The 19,680-nt window shown below is 38.0% G+C and overlaps 1 protein-coding gene across 9 annotated transcripts in view; it reads left to right on the top strand.

The window, feature by feature from the left end:
• Positions 1-19,680, top strand: part of NRXN1 (neurexin 1) — a 916,310-nt gene that overhangs the window by 380,307 nt on the left and 516,323 nt on the right. For all 9 annotated transcript variants that reach the window (XM_087823555.1, XM_087823549.1, XM_087823546.1 and 6 more), the window contains one exon: positions 14,237-14,675. In XM_087823555.1, coding sequence (XP_087679681.1) covers positions 14,237-14,675 — 439 coding nt within the window. The remainder of the gene's footprint in view (positions 1-14,236; positions 14,676-19,680) is intronic.

Here is a 19,680-nt window from a genome sequence, read left to right as displayed (position 1 = left end):
GGATGGGAGTAAGAAGGGTATAAAAATATGCAATTTAAAGAAGATATGCTGAAAATCATTTCTTTCTTTTGGTAACTAATCCTTTTCTTAATTTCTCATTCCCATTAATGGTGGTTTGAGGTTGGGTGGTATAGAAACTTTCCAATTTTAGACCATTCATTTTCTTCATGTTTAAAAAGTATTTATTTCAAGTAAATATTCAGTCAACTCAGATTTCAAATTCTTGATCAGAGTTTCTTCTTCCGCTTCAGGGGGAATTTCTCTTTTCTCCATCCCCAGGATCTGGGGGAGGGATTTCTGGTCTGAAGGCTTCCTGTGGGATCATCTCTGGCTTCCCTGTGATGTCCCTCATCCAGCCTGGTCTCTGACCAGCCTTTGTGGACTGAAACATAGTTGTTGTTTGGCCCTGTGTGAGCATGCACCCTTCAGGTGGTGGGGTTTTGTGGTTGCCTTTGGGTCTAAGATTCCAGAAAGCTCCTTGTCTGGGCTTCAGATCTCTTCTGGTCCTTTGATCCACCTACTGTTTCTGGGCCCACCAGGGGACCCCAAGAACTTCTCTGCAGCCTTCTGGAGTCTTTGAGGCTTCCCTAGGATATCCCTCTCTGCTGTTACCACCTCTACTCCAGGCCTTGATGGATGAAGCATCTTTCCCAGACTAAAGCTGCTCTGAGAGGCTGTCAGGTTCCCCAGGTGAGTGTGGTACCCCCACCAGTATTTTCTGATTTCTCCAGTCACATCTTGGAGTTTAATCTTCTTCCTGTTCAGCTCTGCCAAGGAGGAGGCCACTACTTCTGCCTCCTTTCCCTTTTTTTCCCCCCATGTTCTGAGCTCTCCCTACAAACTTTTGGATGGTTTTCTCCTTCCTGTGTGGCAGGAACTTCCCCTGAGTTAGTTGCTGCTCTGTGGTCAGTTCTGTGGTTCATGGGCACCTCCCAATCCATACTGAAATGTTAAAGTGTACAAATCCTTTTAGATGTTTCCTTTTCCTCTAAAAAAAATGTGGTTTTTACAAACAAAACTAAGTGCTCATTTTATAATTTTACTACGGACTTAAAAAAATCTTATCAGACCCACAACTGAGCAGGACTAACGTTTCTCAAATGTGCCCTGCCACAGATTAGTGGGGGGGGAATCAAGAGACAGCAAGAGAAGAAATATGGCCCTCTTGATAGACATATCCTGTGGCAGTTAGCAATTATGATTACAGAGGATAAAATTACATGGGCTTAACTTCTAACAAATTTTATCTCCATTGTATCTGAGAATGTAAAAGACACTTTTTTTTGCCTTCTCAAGACCTGGAAGACTTAATACAATTTTACAATTTTCTTCAAATTCCTAATTTACTGATTGAATTTCCTTCCCTATGCAAACTTAGCCTTCTAAAAACAACAAAAAAAATTAGCAATTAGAGTTGTGCTTCTATCCTTTTAAGCATCACCATTATTGGAAACATTTTCTATTGTGGTAGTTTAAACTAATATCTCCTTTAGAGGCTTCCTAATGTCAACTAGATTATTTTTTTTAATTTATCTTTATTGTTGAAAGTATTACACATGTCCCCTTTTTCCCCCATTGATTCCCTCCACCCTGCATCCAGCCCACCCCCACCCACCTAGAATGTGCTTAACGATTGGTTATTGGTGCTCTTTTGATTCACGTTAATATTATGTCAAACAACATATCAGCTAATCCAAGGCGGTTAGGAGCTAGTGGTTATAAATGGCCAGTCACAGTGAACTCTGCTGGGGGCGAGGCCGAGGGGTGGTTTAGTACTGAGCTGGGGTAGAAGACAGCCAAGCGATTTGGTCTGAAGAGACTACGTGTCTACTTAGCCACCTCAGAGGCGGCCAGCCTCACCTGGGATCAGCATCTATATGGGGATGAGCACAGCTCTCTTAATTTCTGACTAAAGCAAGAAAATTGCACCGACAGGAACCCGGGTGCCTGCCAGGCCTGTGGTTGCCCCAGCAGGGAGCTTTCAGTAAAGCGGTAGAGAAAGAAGCTTCTTTTAGGAGAAAAAAGAGAGCAAGGCTGACTCAGGAAATTGTTCTTACAGAAAGGGAAAGGGTTTGGGACATGGGCTGGCAGAGTGTGATGACTTGAAAGAAGGAGCTGAAGACAGTGATATCTGCAACAGGCCCTATTCCACACAGGGCCGAATATTCCTACAGGATTGACAAGTACTGGTGCAATTCATCTCGAATTACTGAATATACATTCTTATCATTTTCTCAAACTGGTGTTTAATTTTTTTAAAACATATATATATTCATACACATATACATGTATGGTGTTCCCCCCAAAAATGTATAAAAATGTATACATACATTAACAGCTAATTTCTATTACATTTTGAAAATGAAATGTATTTTAATAAACATTGCCTTTATAATTATCCAAAGTGTGTATACATTTTTGGGGGGACGCCCTGTATATCTTTGAGTGGATTGGGGAGTTTTCAGAGCCCAGATAATATTGCAGTGAGTTTTCTTGTTCTCAGTTCTCATAGAAAATCTATCTGGTAACCAGTGCTTAGGCAAGGTCTAGGTACCTGGTCAAATCATTTAATAAATATAGCCACCTGAATACATTTAGTCTAGGAGGCTCAGTAACTGTAGGCTGCTATTTAAAAATAATAGTTATTCATTAATTCTTTTTTTAAAAATGTATCTTTATTGTTGAAAGTATTACAAATGTTCCCCTTTTCCCCCCATTGATCCCCTCCCCCCTGCATCCCTCCCCCCAGGCCTTCACTACGCTATCATCTGTATCCGTGGGTTATGCATATATGCATATAAGTTCTTAGGTTAATCTCTCCCCACCCACTCCTCCACCCACTGAAAGGAATAAATATTATACCTTTCAATCACATACTGAAAGTGATTTAGACTGATCTCCATAAGTAAGAAAAATGGGAAATTCACAAAAGACTTCATTTTTTTTTACCTTACCAGGCAATTGAATTTTCCAAGCAATCCAGAAATTTAAGCAAATACTGTCCTCCTTCAAAGCAAGGAGATCCCATTTCTGTTTCTCTCCCGAAACTGTGGAGCATTTCCACCCCTTCCATCCATGGGCTACCCGAGATGCCTGGATCCAGTTTTCATTTAATCCTGCACACCAAAGTCAGTTTTTCTTGGATTGTGTGAGAGTGTGGTCTTTGTATTTTTTAATTTAGTGAATTTTCCTTGGCAAAGGCCCTGCTTCTGCTTGGGAGCTGATTGAGCTTCTGTAGAGCCAGTATGTTTCTCAGTTCTCCAATCTAAATGCTGCCAAGAATTTCCTATCGGATACCATGAGAAATTCAGCAGCACATGAAATCCCATTCATTAAATAAACAGTTAACTAAGCAACCCTTGGCAAAAAGGCACAACCCATCTGACATTTGAAGCACTCGGGACCTTCCAAAGGAAATAATTAAAGAATGCATTAAGAAGAAATACCCCAGTGCTTAGCAGTCATAATTAAAAAATAACAGTTCCCAATCTGGGGTCCTTATACTTTTTTAGGGTCCTAGAAATTAGAAATGGAGAACAGTTATTTATGCTCATTTTTTCAACAAACCTAGAAAAGGCTACATACTTGCCCACTCTTATTAGCACAAGCTAAATAAAACAACTATTTGCGTCAGGCTATAAGTCTGTCGAGTTGGTGTGATTACACAGGCTCTCTTATTTTCTCATTTAGATGCCTTTAATAAATGTGAAAGGATCAAACTAAGTGTCCCTTAATAAATACTATTTGTTTAGTAGATGGAATCTTTCAAAATGTAGAGTTCATGGGAGAAGACAAGTAGAGTTATGAAATTTAGAAAGTATTTATGTAAACATTAAGAGTTGAGGGTGATTACTTCACAGAACGCTCCTTGGCTTTTTAGAGAAGTAATCACTTCTTCACTTAAACATTTAAGATCTTACACACTTGAGACCATAATAGTAACAATGGCTACTCTTTACTCAATGCTCAAGACCAAGAACTTAGTACTGTATGTGCTTAAATAATACTACAAAATAAGTAGTAATAACCTGTTTTGACAAAAAGGGAAGCTACTTAAGAGAAACTAAGGCACTTTGCCCAAGGCAGTGTAACTAGTTAAATAGCCCAACAGGAATTCAAACCTAGGGCTGTTTGAATCTATATCCATATTAATAACCATATTCATATAGATAGATAGATGATAGATAGATAGATAGATAGATAGATAGATAGATAGATAGATAGATAGATAGATATAGGTCATGCAATGCATTGCCTTCAAAAAATAATATTAAAATTACAGAACAGATTTTTGTACACAACTTCTCAGGAACAAGTTCACGTTGTAAAATCTTTTCATTGCGATTGCTAGAAGCAACAGCATTGGCTGCGTATGTCAGCTTTCCCTTTTCCTTTGAGGGCTCTAGGTGGAGGTGTGGTTGAAAAGGCAAGGCCAGCAGCTAGGGCAAGAAAGAGGCGTCATACCACTTGAGGACAGTGATCACAGATTAGGTAACCAGCTCTTGAAATCTCAGGTCAAGGAGGCCTCATAGTCCTACAGTTTTTATTGCTGAAGGGAACTTAGCTACCATAAAAAGAGCCCCATGGAAAGAAAATCAAAAAAATTATAAAGCCTGTTCTTGGCTCTGGAGACAGGCATTGGGAGTCTGTTTGGTCCAGCACTTCTCGGTTCTCCAATACCAGCTGTGTGTTGGGGAAAGCGGCCTTGCCTCTGAAGAAGCTACTCTGAAGTGCCGCCAGGGGGCGCTGTGCGTTCTCCTGCGCTGAGTCATTTCCCGGGGTCTAAATCTCTTCCATTGACTGGGCACCCACTCCTGGTATTTTACTGCAAGAAGCTCTTCCAGGGCCTTGTGATTATTGAAAAATAATTAGTGTGCTAGTTCACTTTTTTCCCCTGACTTTATTTTTCTCTATAGTTGTACGTCTATCCTCCAACTAATAAATAATATAATTTTCTGGCATGAGGCCAGATTCACTGATGTGCTAAAATAAAAATTATTGTAATCACTTATGAATTATAACTTCACAAATAATAACAGGAGTGTAATTTTACACAAGAGATCTCTTTTGCTATATAAAAGTTTTTGTAAGTGAGTTTGAATGAATAATGTGCCACCAGCTTTGGCTTGCTACATCTTGGAAAACTAAATTAGAGCAGTTTGATAGCTCTGTCATATACATTCATTTTGTCCGTGCAGAAAACAAAAACCGCTGTATGATACAATGTATACACATTATTAGAATAACTAATGTAAATGGCTTGGAAGGAGGGGTCTAACATAGAACATAATATCAAGCTATGATAATTAAATTAAGTGGAACTAGATCAAGAAAAAATGAAAAATCAATTAAACAATGGAATGTACACGAACAGAACCTGTGCATGTAAGTATTTAATATAGAATATACCTTATAAGCCAGTAGAAAAAATAGGAGTTATTCAGAAATTGTGCTGGCTCTAATAAGTAACTGTTTGGGCACAGAGACCCAATTTGGATTCCCCCCTATTAGAAAAGACAGCCCTGGCCAGGTGGCGCCGCTGGTTGGCGTGTCACTCCATACACCACAGAGCTGCAGGTTCAGTTCCCGGTCAGGGCACATACCGAGGTAGCAGACTCGAGGCCTGTTTGGAGGCAACCTATGGATGTTTCTCTCTCGAATATGATATATATATCCATGCATACTTATGAACATACATAAACTAAATGGCATTTTATATGCTAATGACCACCTCCTTAGGAAAATGTAAAATTACATGATGGAGGGAGCTTCACTGAGTTAATGAAATCGGAGATACAAAAGTATAAGAGTTAGATGATCTAGATATAACATCTGGTGCCAGTATTTTGTTATCAGCTTAAAGATATCATTCTTCGTTCATGGGAAAATATGTTCCCTTAAAAAAAATAATAATTGTGGCTACTTTTTCTCGTTGAGCCTGGCAGACACTTACAACGTTTTTGGATAAAGCAGGCATGTGTTTTGCCCTTACTGGCAGCATCTGCCTGCTCGGAATAGAAGCTTTAAACTTTAATTTATGGGGTGTTACATTCTGCAAGATCATGAAAGACTGATGCTGAAAATATCTTCCTCACTTAGTTGCAAAATAACAGTCAACATTGCAAGTTTATTGTTTCTAGTTAACTTTTTCAGTGTCTTTGTAAATGTCATTAGTGGGGGAAATAACTTCAAGGTTTTTTACCCTCAGGACTTTTATTTTTATATTTGCGCATTAGCTTATTGTGAAGCTAACACAGTTTTAAAATTAGAATTGCCTTTAAATTAGTTATGCCTCCCTTTCTGCCATGTTGCAGAAAAGAAGGGCGCTCATTTGTAATTGTTCTCGCAGCCCTGCACCTACGGTAGAGATGGTTCATTGTTCATTTATTTTAACAAAGTCCAAAGAGCACTGGACACTGCAGTCAACACTTGTTCATGATCAGGGCTTGATGCCAACTGGGACAGTCCCTTAGCTGATCTGAGCCTCAGTTTCCTCATCTGAAAGTAAGACGATTGATCTAATGTTCAGCTTTTTAAAAAACTGACATCTCAAATCACACTGACAGTGTTGTGTGTGGGTGGTTTTTTTTGTTTTGCTTTTTTTTCCGGTATTTTCTCCCAAAGCATTACTGAATTACTGAATCTTTAATGTGAGAAAAATAGACATTCCTATTTAATGGAACTTGAGTTTTTTTTCATACACATATGCCACTGAGAGTTTCATTCAGTGGACTGTCAACCCAGGGACAGCAGTCTGTGCAGATGGTGTCCAGCGTTGCCCTGGTGGCGGGATGAAGAAAGGACAGAAGCAAGGAGGTTTTGCTTTTGCTTTGACTTCTTTTCACGAATAGGATGCATTTGATCATATTTAATTGGAGCTAAGCAAAAAGATTTATTTCTCTGCATTGCTTAGGCAAAATATTATTATTTTTTCCTCTCCAAATTTCGACTAATTTTTGTCTTCAAATTAAATGAGTTACATTTTTTTTAATTGAGAAAATATGTATTGTAGTCTGTTTTTACATTCCATAGTTGTTGTTATTATTTTTTTGGTTTGGGGAAAGTTTTAATTTAGGTAAAAAACTTATCTGCATATACTCTCTAAATAGGATTAAATTATGGGGGGAAAAAACCATTACTTCCCCCAAGCCCCCTAAATAAACCCCGTTATCTTTCAAAATGCCTTATATAGCTTTCCTTACAGTAGCATTTCCACAGTGCTAAGAGCTGTTTTTGAAGAGGCACTGGGATAGTTTATACTAGGCCTCTGCATTTCCCGCACTTCCCTTCCTAGCTGCCACTCCTCCATCCCACCCGAATATAAGCCCCATCGGCCTCAGGTGAGCAGATCCAAAGTACAGATGATAACATCTATGGTGTGACTTCTCAGAAAAGCTAAAATCCTATTAGTCCTTTGGTCAGTTAAATTCAACAAACATTTTTTTTCTTTTTTTTACCCTTTTACTATAGGCAGGTTCTGTGCTAGCCTCTCAGTGCAATAAAATGAACTTGCATAAGAAACTTGATCTTGGGTGGAAGATAGGACGATATTGAGTGCAATGATTAAAAAAGAATGACCTGCTTGCCTCTCCTCTGCTTTATATTTATCTTTTCATGGTGGCAGGAACATTGAGGAAAATCTGTTTAATTTTCTACTTTTTAAATTATAAAATAATCTCTCTCTCTCTTTTTTCTTTTTTTTTTTGCTATAGCCCTTCCTTTGTAGTATTCCAAGCCTATAAGTGCTAAAATTTGTTTTTAAGCCTAGATATTTTTTATTCCAAATGAGTAAGGCGACCTGTGTGTCTTAACCAAGAACTCTCTGATTTAATGTGTGGGAATATGTTTTCTGGGTATAATGATAGCAGGTTTGACATACTACGTATAAACATATGTACATTGGGTAACATATAAACCATGTGTGTTTGTGTGTGTCCACATAAAGTTTACAATTACCCGTATACATGCCAATAGCAGATACTTAAGAACACTTAAGCTGGTTTGTTCTCAGTGAAGCATGTTCTCCTGCTGCACTGGGCACATGCACAGGGGGGTGATCCAAATGCTGTTTTCTCCAGCACCTTACCTAAGAAGTACGTATCTGGTGAAATGGAAAGTGTGGGGACTGAAAATGAATTTCAAAATAAGGCATCAGTTAACGCTGGGGATGAAAGCTGTAATGCCTTCTATTTCCTTTGTTGACCTCTTCCTTGTTTCGGTCGTGACAAAACAAATGCTGTGTACTTTCCACTTGTTGGGGTGACCCGTGTGCTATTCACTCATGGCTGACTCTCGGTTGCATTTTGAAACAAGCACATTGCTAGCCATAGATGATGCGTGAACAGGTCACAGAGAGGAGGAAAGAAGAGTGGAATGTGGACATTTCAAACCTTCTCCCTTTTTCTTAAGAGAGTAAAATAATTAAGTGTATTTACCACAAACAGAAAGTAAAACTAAAACAACAGTCCCCTTAGATAATCCTTAAACCTCATGGAATTTTAGAACGTATATATCATAAATGAGATACCTGTTGAAAAACTACACTGTTAGTCCTGCAAATGGAGAAATACACCCCTCTGCTTAAATTGAACTTAAAGAGACGTTTTAATTAAGAGGAACATGAAAAATTCTATGACTATTGATTCATTTAGAGATATTTTAATGAGGCTAAATGGAAGGAAGAGGACTGGTTTTTGGAATAATCCATGTAACTTAGAGCAAGGTCATCCTTTTGCATGGTGGTAAGTAGCTGTTTGATTTTGAATCTCCTGCTTAGCAAGGGCTATAAAACAACTAAGTGAAATTTTTTGCTGAGATGCTAAGACAGAGTTTGAAGTTAACATCATTAGATATTCAAACAGTGTTAGACGTGGTCATGATACAAGACTTCCAATGAGCTCCGTGGCCCCACTTATTTATTGATATTATAGGGTGACGTCGTGGATTTGCTAGGATGCTTGTGAGACGTCAACACATAATGCATGTAATTCTTTTGGCAGAGAGTAAACACTCCATCAGTCTGAGCTGTTTCTGGTTGTAGTGGCAGGTTTTGCTGTTACATGCCATGGAAACCCTCTCATAAGTGAAAGTAAAATGCCCAGGATTGCGACTTCCTAACCATATTTTCTGGCTAAGAAACCTTATCTACAGAGAAAGCCTGCTCTGTACTTCAAACTACAATATAAATATCAGGATGGGCAAAGAATCCCCAATCTGCTTTGAACCCTTTGACTCTGCTGCTCTATTAATTACATTAAAACACTGACCAATCATCTACCAAGTGCCATGTTAGCTGTTACCCTTGTTACAACATTTATATGGTGCAACTACGTTAATTCACTGTAAGAATAATAACATGTTATTCATAAAAATACCAAAACATGAATACAAGCGGCTGCTATTTGCTTGAGCACTAACTGTGTGCCAGGCCCTATCCTGAGCACTTTCATTGAAATATAATTTATAGTTTACAATAACCATAATGTGGTGGGTATTATTACACCTTCTTACAGATAGGTTGCAGGACTTGCACAAGGTTACAGGGTTGCAAGCGGGTGAGCTGGAATTCTCTCTGAGATCTGACTTGAGAACCAGATCTCGCTTGTTATTGTTTCTAAGAAGGGAAGGGAAAACCAAGACTCAGATCCACGAGTCGTTCGTCGTCTCTCAAGGAGGACCATAACGGAGTCTAGATCTCTACATAGATCTCTGACCTTATAACAGGGCTCATTTCACCACTCTGCATACTCTCATAGTGACGAGATGAAAAGCCTTGACCGATGCATGTTACTGAGTTAAATTAAGTCGAGGCCCTCCTTAAAATTTCTAAATGGAAACATATTTATAACAACAACAAAAAGCTATCTGAGTGGCAAGTGTTTTCCTACTGATCTACTTATTTCACAGGCTTTGGCCTCCTGTGGGAAGAGCCTGATCTGTCAGCTCCCAGTTCTTCAATGCCATCTGCACAAACTTTAGACAGACATAACCCTTGAGGCTGTGTAGCTAAAGGTGTAGTGAACATTCTCTTCACTAACGGATTAGCGTTGTGATGTATCTCAGAATAGAGACAAACAATATCCTGACATCAAAACCTCAACTGGAAAAAGTGCCAGAAAAACAGAACCAGAGGGCATCTTTTACCTGTGCCCATGTCACGTAGATGGATGGGGGAAAGCTCAAGGATTAAGGGGTGTGACATGCCTTTTCATTTTAGATGCCAGTTTTAGAAATGAAGAAACTGAGCCATAGTGAGGTTAGGCAACTTGACTTAGGTAACTGCTTTGTGATTAAACTAAGTCTATATACAGGAAAAACCAAACTTCTGCCCTTTAAACTGTTTATATCCCCTAACTTTTAAGGGTTATTATCAAGTTCAAATAAAATACTCAGTGACTGTCTCTTTCGCATTTCAAGCCTAAGAGACAAACGTATTCCTCCGATTCTTCCACATTTAAGTGTGAGGGACATTTTCAAAATTCTAACAGATGTTGGAGGAAAGGGAAAAGGTCACCATAGCAGGGTGTGGAAATTACATGGCAGCTAAACCAAAGCAACCCCTGTCCCCCTAAAACAGCACATAGCAAATAAATGACAGGAAAACCGAAAGCCTCTTTTATACTCTGTCGCTTTGGGACATATAATATAAGCTCATGAAGCAGGGAAGTGAAATTTAACGTTTTGAATCACTCCAAAAATTATCTGGATTCCCTAACAGATCCAAATTAGTGTACAGCAATATTATCACTAATCGTTCAGATGCTAGAGTATAGTCTAGAGATTTGTTGAAAGTTGAAGCTATTAAATAAATTGCAACTTTTGATATAAATAAGAAAAAAGATATGTGACTAATCGTAAATGACTGAAAAACATTATAACAGGAAGAAACCAAAAAGAGCTTACAGGAGAATTTTTAGAAGGTTTGGAGTGCTTCCTGGCTACTCCTTGTTACTATAATTGAAATATGTTCAGGTGATTTTTATATACGCCTAACTTTAGAAAAGTAGGGCGATTATGAAATCTGGGTCGCATGAAGTAATCGTGTAGAGCTGAGAGCTGTCTGCCTGCATCCCAAACAGCTCTTCCGTCTTCTAGAGTTGCCTTTGAAAGAATATAAAATGAGAAGGCGGGGAAAATACGTTGTACTTCTCCTCAAGATAGTTCTAGCAAAATGATTCAACCTCTGGAGAATTTTCACTCAGGTGCCTTTCACTCTAAAAGCCCTTTTGCATCCCACAGAATGAGTCTGAAGGCGCAGTTTCTAATGCATAAGCCAGCTTTCCACTTATAACTGAATGTGCACCGAGGGTCTCCATTTCCCTGGAGACAGACTGAAAGTGCCGGCTAGGCCACAACGCTGGTCATAGCACCGCATCTTGTATTTTAACGATATGTGTAACTATTGTTATGAATAGTAGTCTGTAATCTGGGAACAAGATTTTTAAAAAATAAGGGAAGAATTTCATTCGACTTTCACCAAATACCTTTTGGGTGCCTGCTCTGTGCCGGGGCACTGATCTTGGTGCTGGCTGTAGTGTGCAGGGCCCCTGCCTCCACAAAGCGGAGAACCGGGACAGGATCAGGGCTCTTTTTTGAGGGGCAGGGCGGAGGGACGGTGCCTGGCTAACACTAAGTAATGTGATCCAGGGAATCCCTGTTTTTCTTCTCGGTGTCCCTGAACCTCCCGACCACTGGGCCGCCCAGTTCGCTCACGGCATTGCGGATCTCTCCCCGAAACCTCCGCCTAGATTTTCCCCAGCCCCGCTTCCTTCCGCTCTCAGGTGGCCGGTGGGGGACTCCTGCGACAATATCCCCGCCCTATTCCCACTTGCTCACGCCAGAAACACCCGATGCCAGTGCTGTGGGTTACTGCACAGAAAATGTGTTGTCATCAATCAGCATTCCCGCCCTCATCACTTGGGTCAGGAAATGCTCATTCCTGACCAATATCTATGTCAAAAGAACTCCCAAATATTCAAATATAAATCAGGGGTGGGCAGGTGGGAGGGGTCAATGGGGAAAAGGGGACATCTGTAATACTTTCAACAATAAAGATAAATTAAAAAATAAAATAAAAGATAAAGAAAAAAATATATATATCACAAATGAAACTGCAAAATAATTTGGGGTAGCTTGAACATTATAGTGAGAGGTTATAAAAGTTGGAAATCATCCGTGGAAAGCATTTTCTCCGCTTCTAAAGATCCGAAAGAAAGGCAATTCTAAATCAACTTTCCCAAGGCTTAATAATAGCTCTTTCTTTTTTAAAGGAAGTATGCTTAAGATTTAATCTAATTCCTTTTTGTTATTGCTTAAGTTCATTTTCTCTTCTTTTGTTGTCAGTAGATGCTTGTTAAACCATTATATGTGTTTGTTCAAGAATAAGGGATATGATATTCTCTATTATAATCCTTCCTCAAGATAAAGGTAAATGGAAACACTAGGACTAGCATTGGAAATATGTGACTTATTTAGTTGGCACAAATCAAGTATAAAATACCAATTATATGCGTGTCCTTAATTTCTAAATGTTTCCTGGTAATGGATTCATTTAGAACTAATGTCTCTGTGTCTGCTTAGTAGAGAGATGGTGATGTGTGTTGCTATGCAGTTGGAGGGAGTTGATAATCCTACCGTGTACCTGGCATTGGATTGATTGCCTTTATGTGGATTTTCTCACTTACATGCATTTTCTTCTTTAACCATTATAACCATCCTATAAGGTATTATTTCCCTGCAAGGGAGAAAAGGAAGGCTTAGAGATCCTTCAGTTGGGTAATGCTGGAGCTGGAATTTGAATGTAGGGAGTCGAATACCAGAGCACACACTCTTAATCACTCTGAAAAATAAAGGATCCATTAACCAATCATATCAGGAAGCTCATCAGCCACACTAACTCTTATCTCAAATGGCCTTGGGTTTGGAGGAATTAGCTGCTGTGTTGACCTGGTTAATATCATAGCACTAATCAGACTTAGGTTTTCTTACTTTTTCTGTTACATAAATGTATTTTTATACATGGATAAATGAGTTTAGAACCTGACAGTGTTGGCTGCTGTGAAATTTTGAGTGCTCTCTTCAAAGAATTTAGTTATCTAAACATAGATAGCTAATGTATCCTCATGTCTGTACGACCTACATTTTTTGGAAATGTGATACCCATGATATGCATTTTGTAGAGGAAGGATATGAATCTCTCTTTATTCTTATGTCAAAATAGTGACACATTTATTAAGGTGGCATGATGACAGATGCATGATATTGGGAGACCTGCCAGTGGATTTGTCCAGGGTGCTATTTGGAGTCCCCATAAGCCCTCGGGCCAGCAATCGGAACCACCCGCCACTTTAGATGAAGTGCCTTGGGAAATGAGAGTACAGGACAAACTTTGCTCCACATCTGTTACATTCAAAGTGAAATGAATGCCAGTAGTACAGGTTGAATGGATGCAGAGTAAACACCATGTTCCAGAGTTACGTAACATTATTCAAACAGTTATTAATGTAGGGCAGGGCAAGATATAGCGTCTGCATCTTAGTTGTATTTTATGATTTGTATGAGAAAATTTAGGATGTTTTCTTCCTCAAAGTGTGATTAGCCTATAAATAATATATAAAGGGTAGGAAAAACATAGGTTTACAGTTGTTCATATGGAAAATAATTCAATTATTAATAAATAAGAATATAAGAATAAACTCTGTGTTTCACTTACAATTGTAAACCCACTTTTTTCCTACCCTCTATATTACCATGGGTATCTAGACCATAGAAGAGATCCTATATTTTAAGAGACTGTTATACAAGAGTATCTAATTTCAAATACTTTAAGTCATGAGAAATCTGAAGAACCTCAATACTTATATTTAATAAACAAAGTATGATAGCCAACTAACAAAAGCAAATGGCTTTTATAAGGTCAAGTCTACACCTACTTGAAATATAAGCTCTCTGCCAATTTATTCAAATTATTTGAGTTAACTCTAGACAGCTTGTGTGTATGTGTGTCTGTGTGCACACGTGTGTGTGCACATTATTTAAATGACATTAGATTGGAATGGTTACTGTTCATTGAATTGGTACTTGAATTTTATTTGGCTGAAAAAGCTGTCATACATCAAAAGAAACTAGACGTTGTGTGCCTTTCCATGATCTACTTGCCAGTTGTGTGAGCTGATGAAGACACTTTCTAAATATTAAAATGTGAGCCTGGTTTCTCACTGCTATCCTCTGCCTACAGGTTGTATATAAAAATAATGATGTAAGGCTGGAATTATCTCGACTTGCCAAGCAAGGAGACCCTAAGATGAAGATCCATGGAGTAGTGGCGTTTAAATGTGAGAATGTTGCAACTTTGGACCCAATCACCTTTGAAACCCCAGAGTCTTTCATCTCTTTGCCTAAATGGAATGCAAAGAAAACGGGCTCCATATCCTTTGATTTCCGCACAACAGAGCCAAATGGCCTCATCTTATTTAGCCACGGCAAGCCGCGACACCAGAAAGATGCCAAGCACCCACAGATGATCAAGGTTGACTTCTTTGCCATCGAGATGCTGGACGGCCACCTCTACCTCCTTCTAGACATGGGGTCAGGTACAATAAAAATCAAAGCCCTGCAGAAGAAGGTGAATGACGGAGAATGGTACCACGTGGACTTCCAGAGAGACGGCCGGTCAGGTAACCTATCTGTTTAACATGCCGCGTATCTGCTGCAACGCCCCACGCGCCCCTCTCTGTTCCTAAGGAATTAAAACTGAGACGTGGTAAACATTTTCTGCATTTCTGTCTTTAGGGTAAAGGAAATTATCTGTTACTATTCCTGTTTAACATCCTCTAAGAATCAGAAGGAGCTAATTAATCATCATTTGGGCATCAAACCCCAAATGCTCAAATGGCTTCTTAAGTGCATATTTATTGGATAATCACATGCCAAGTGTTGCAAGAAATTTTATTTTGAATTTACAAATGGCAAAATGTAGTGTTCTGGCATTACCAATGATCTCTTATATTATTGGGTGCTTGGAGGTGCTTGAAAAGGCAAATGTAAAATATGGGGGAAAAATTAATTATCTACACATAAAATTCTTAGTTTAATACAGCACACTTTTTATCCAAGTTGGGGCTAGGCTATCAAAGACACTTTTATTAATATAGTTGAGTTTCAGGGACACTGGCAAAACGAATACCTTTCCAGTAGCTTTCCTTCCTGGGAGGGAACTCTTTTTCTCATACCCTTTCCACAGACTTGCTTGTCACTTGTTTACTTCTCTGCAATGGAACAGTTTCTGATCTCACTATTATTTATGCCTCGTTTTCCTGTTTATCAGTCAAGAAGATTGTGTTACCTTCCTAGAAATATATTTTTTGCCCAATAAAATAAAGAAATAGAATGTATGAAAATTAGGAGGGAGCTGAGGGTGAGGGAGGAGAATTGAAGGAAGGTCAGAACTCATTGCTCTGACCCCCAGGTATCTCGGAGACTCCGTTTCTGATTCCTCACTCTCTGGAGACTTGCTCTCTGTATGTTGTCACTCTTTCATTTTGGTAAGGAAGTCCACAAGCACGGTTAGTTACGATCCTGGGCAGTTTTTGCTATGGTATCGTTTTTTCTCGAGTGTCTTAGATGATAGTAGACAGCAAAATATTTTTTTTGACTGTTCTACTATACTGGTTCCATTAGTAATTGGATTCCTCTTTGTTTTTCTGATTTAAGCTGAGAAGAGTACATTGGTGGGAAAACAGAAGTAGAGCAATAGAGTGCCTCCCTTTGGCTCCCCCCAGCCTGTTTCTACCAGAGTTAGCAGTTAGTTTGCTGCTTAGGAGCTTTGACACGGAAGGTGTAAAAGAGGATGGGCTCAGGGGCTAACCTTGTGTTTTGGAATACTGACTTGTGGATATTATCGTTTGACTTAAAGTGCTTCTAGAATAAAAATTTGAAATTGGGATTTCTGAGAATATGTATGTTTTTAGTCAGACTTTATTACAATCTAAAGTATAACTGATCAGATTAAGTGGACATCTTTTGGAAGTTCAGAGAAATAAAGAATACCACACTTCGGATCAGTTGTATTTCATTCACCTAGGAATGAGGTATTTTCTAATTATATGAAGAAATATAACTAGAAATATAATTTTCTAATTATATGAGTCAATGTCAAAATTTTAGGAAATGCAAAAGAATATAAAAAGGAAAATAAAACCACCCATTATGTATTTGGTAATGATTATTTATGGATAAATATCTGGATATTTCTTTCCTGTCTTTTTTAAAATGTATTTTGAGTTACAGTTGATATACAATATTATAATAGTTTTAGGTATACAACATAGTGACTTAAATTTATATACCTTATGAAGTGATCACCATGATAAGTCTAGTAACCATCTGACTCTTTCCAGTCTTGGAAGTGTTGATGTAATCTAATTAGTTTCCCCAAGTTCTTTGGATGACCTATTACAATCAGGATCAGATAAATACCTTAATCCACAAGCAGAATAAAATCTACTTCTTCTGTTTAAAATTCTTTAATTCATTCAGATTACCAATAATTTATTAACTGTCCTGTTTATACCCTCACTGAAAACGGTCAAAGCAAAGAATATCTACTATAATTTACAAAGTTCAATGCTAGATGGGAAGGAGAGAGAGTTGCCTTTAAAGAGTGTTAAGAAAGAAAACAAATAAACATGAGACTTTTGTTGGAATCCAATGGAAAAATTAAGTCACTATGCTTGATGTTGTTTTCATGGCAAAGTACTTTTATGTGATTACAATTTCAGATTAGTGAACTGTAACAAACAATATAAAAATCAAAGCTTACTCACGAAACCAAGTTCAGCTTTTTACTAAATTGAAAAAGAAAAAAGCTCATATTCTGTTGGCCAAGCTCAAGGGAGTTTAATGTAATTTTAATAACTATAGCTGTTAATATTTTATATATAGTATTTTAATTAAGTTCTATATTTACACACTACATTGGTTTGGTATAAAGCAGAGTTGAAAAGATTGAACGAATAGCTATACTAGCTTTTGTTTTACTCAAAGGATATTTTTGTGTTAAGCTGGTGAAATAAGAACATTTGTAGCTCAGTTTTAAAACTAGGAAACATAGAATTTCAAGGACTAATTTATTTTACTCACTTTTCACATCAGTTATATTCAGAGGCTATATGAAAATTACCCTTAATATAATGGTATTGCCATGACAAGAGGGCAGTGTGGGCTGCTTTCTGACTCATGAACGATGAAGGTCGTATCTATGACTTGCCTGGGATACCCCTTAGTATATTTTAAAACATTTACTGAGCGATATTTTTTCTGTTATTAAAGTAGAGGGAGCCCAGACCTAAGAGATATTCTTTCTCCTATTGACCATACTAAAGTAAGTAGGAATAAGAGCCATGGCCATTAATTTTATGCTAATAAATGTTGGTTATCTTCGTTGGAGATAGGATTAAAACTGTATTTGGTGGATAGACTGATTTTTTAAAAAATGCTCCCCAAACAGTTTATAAAGGAAACCCATGTATGAAATGCAGTTTCTTACTTATGTTTATACCCACAGGTCCCTGTGCTTTGTTGTGCAATAACAGTTGCTCAATAAATACTTGTTACAAGAAAGAAAAAATAAAGAATAAAAACATGTGAACGGCTCAGTAGCAACCCACCCCTAATATTTTTAAATAGTAGTATCATCCTTACATTTAAAGAGTAATAGCAATCTTTTGGTTGTAAATGTACCTTTTTTAAAGGAATTATACTACTTTCTTAAATCAGTTTACACACTATACTATAGGATAATAGGTCCTGCCCTTTTAAGGATACAATACCATCCTCCAAGCCCAGATATCTTAAAAAAATTGCGGTGAGGAAGTTAAACAATTGTTAGGGAATGGTGGTAGGCCTGGCACATAAATGACGAGCTTTTACGAGAACAGGACTGCTATCGCACTTGTTCATGAGATCCTATGCCATTTAGCAAACATGTAGGTGGAAAGAAAATTCATCATGGGGACCGGGATATACCAGTAAGCATGCCAGAATGTTCATCTTTCTGATGATTTGCTCTTCAGTCCTTTGTTCAAGAAACGATTGGCATATGAGCCCCTTGTTTGATGTAAAACACGGCCTTCATCTGAACACTTCTGTAGAACTCATTTTCAAAACAATTAATAGTATTGAGTTATATGTCCCTGCTTCTATTCTGTCACATGGGAAAGGAGCACTTTAATTCCCTCACTTTGACTAATATTATTTGGCCACAGCTGTTCTCTCTGTACAATGTAGCTCCTTTCATTGAATGCTTAGTCTATTACCAGTGCCATGGTAGGCCAAGTGGGCTGAGCCATGAATAGCATTTTCATATTCTGCACTACACTGGCAAAGGTGCGATCATACAAGGTTCAGGTATGATTTTGTAGATCAGAGTGTATGACTTGAGTGCCGCAAAAGGTGGATATCCTCCATGAGTAGCTTGGCTACTTAACAGAACAAAAGCCCTAAGTTGCTGAGTTAATAAATATGGTTGAAGAGGCTCTTTACTCTGCAAACTTTGCAGGACTCACATTTCCTTAGCAGCCCCTCCTTCCTTTCCAGGGTTACCCTTTCCCTCTCTTTTGCTCTCAAACTCAACACAAAACAACTGCCCAGGTATTTAGCTAAAGTATGAATTGTGATAAAATTAGGATGAGGTTAATGACTGTTTTCTGGGGCATGAATATTGTTTAAATTTGTGTTAAGCTCTTTGGCTCAGTCAAGAGTATCCTCTCGAGTATTTTCATAGCCAACTGCCAGTCATTTTTTTGCAAACCATCATTACACATTGAAATCAAAGAGAAAACTCATTATTCTTGTCAAAATCTGCTTGTGTACAGCAGGGTACAGCAGATTGTATCAGCGGTTATTCATGGGTAAGCCTACATTTAACAGCTAAGAAGCCATTGAGATTTGAATTGAAGTCATAGAGTTCCAGTTTAAGAACTAGAAATTACAGTGGGAAAGTCACAAGGCTCTCTCTAGAGCACATAATTAGAGGTTTGTACTAATCACTGTTTGATGTGAACAGCACATTTTAGCTATCTATTACCAGCACTGATTTCTGTGTATACCATTCATGAATCACCACTCGCAGACGTTGCCACTTGAACAACTGTTAGACAATTTCTCTGTTTAGATCCTGATTTGAACTTGCCCTCTGACTATGTGCATTCCTCCCATGCCTCTACCTAGTAGCCTATTGCATATTTTGAAATCATTTTAAGTAAATTTATAATACTCTAATTTATATTCATGTCCATAAACTACTCTCCATCAGTGGAGAGGCTGACAAACCTTATAAATAATGTGTTCATTATTTGACTATTCTGATGAGTAGATGGACTCAATTTTGCATAAAATTGCTATATTAAATTTTCTTAATTGATGCTTGTATTTATGTACTTATTCTGAACATATTTAAAACGAAAAAAAGTCATCTATTGTCTTCCCCTGCTTAAACCATTTTCAGTTTTGCAGATCTTTCCCTCCAGTCTTTGTTAACATGTGCATGTATTTTATATAGCTTCGATTACAATAGAAACATAAATATTTAGGCTATTTGTTTAAATGACATCATAAAGTCTTTTTGCTCAAAATTATCTAAGTAACAACATTTATTCTCTGAGAGTTATGAAAACAGCACCT

Source organism: Miniopterus natalensis, chromosome 13 (assembly GCF_054644295.1).
Source record: "Miniopterus natalensis isolate mMinNat1 chromosome 13, mMinNat1.hap1, whole genome shotgun sequence".
Taxonomy (NCBI): domain Eukaryota; kingdom Metazoa; phylum Chordata; class Mammalia; order Chiroptera; family Miniopteridae; genus Miniopterus; species Miniopterus natalensis.
The sequence above is the reverse complement of the archived record's forward strand: the minus strand, read 5'-3'. Positions and strand labels throughout refer to the sequence as shown.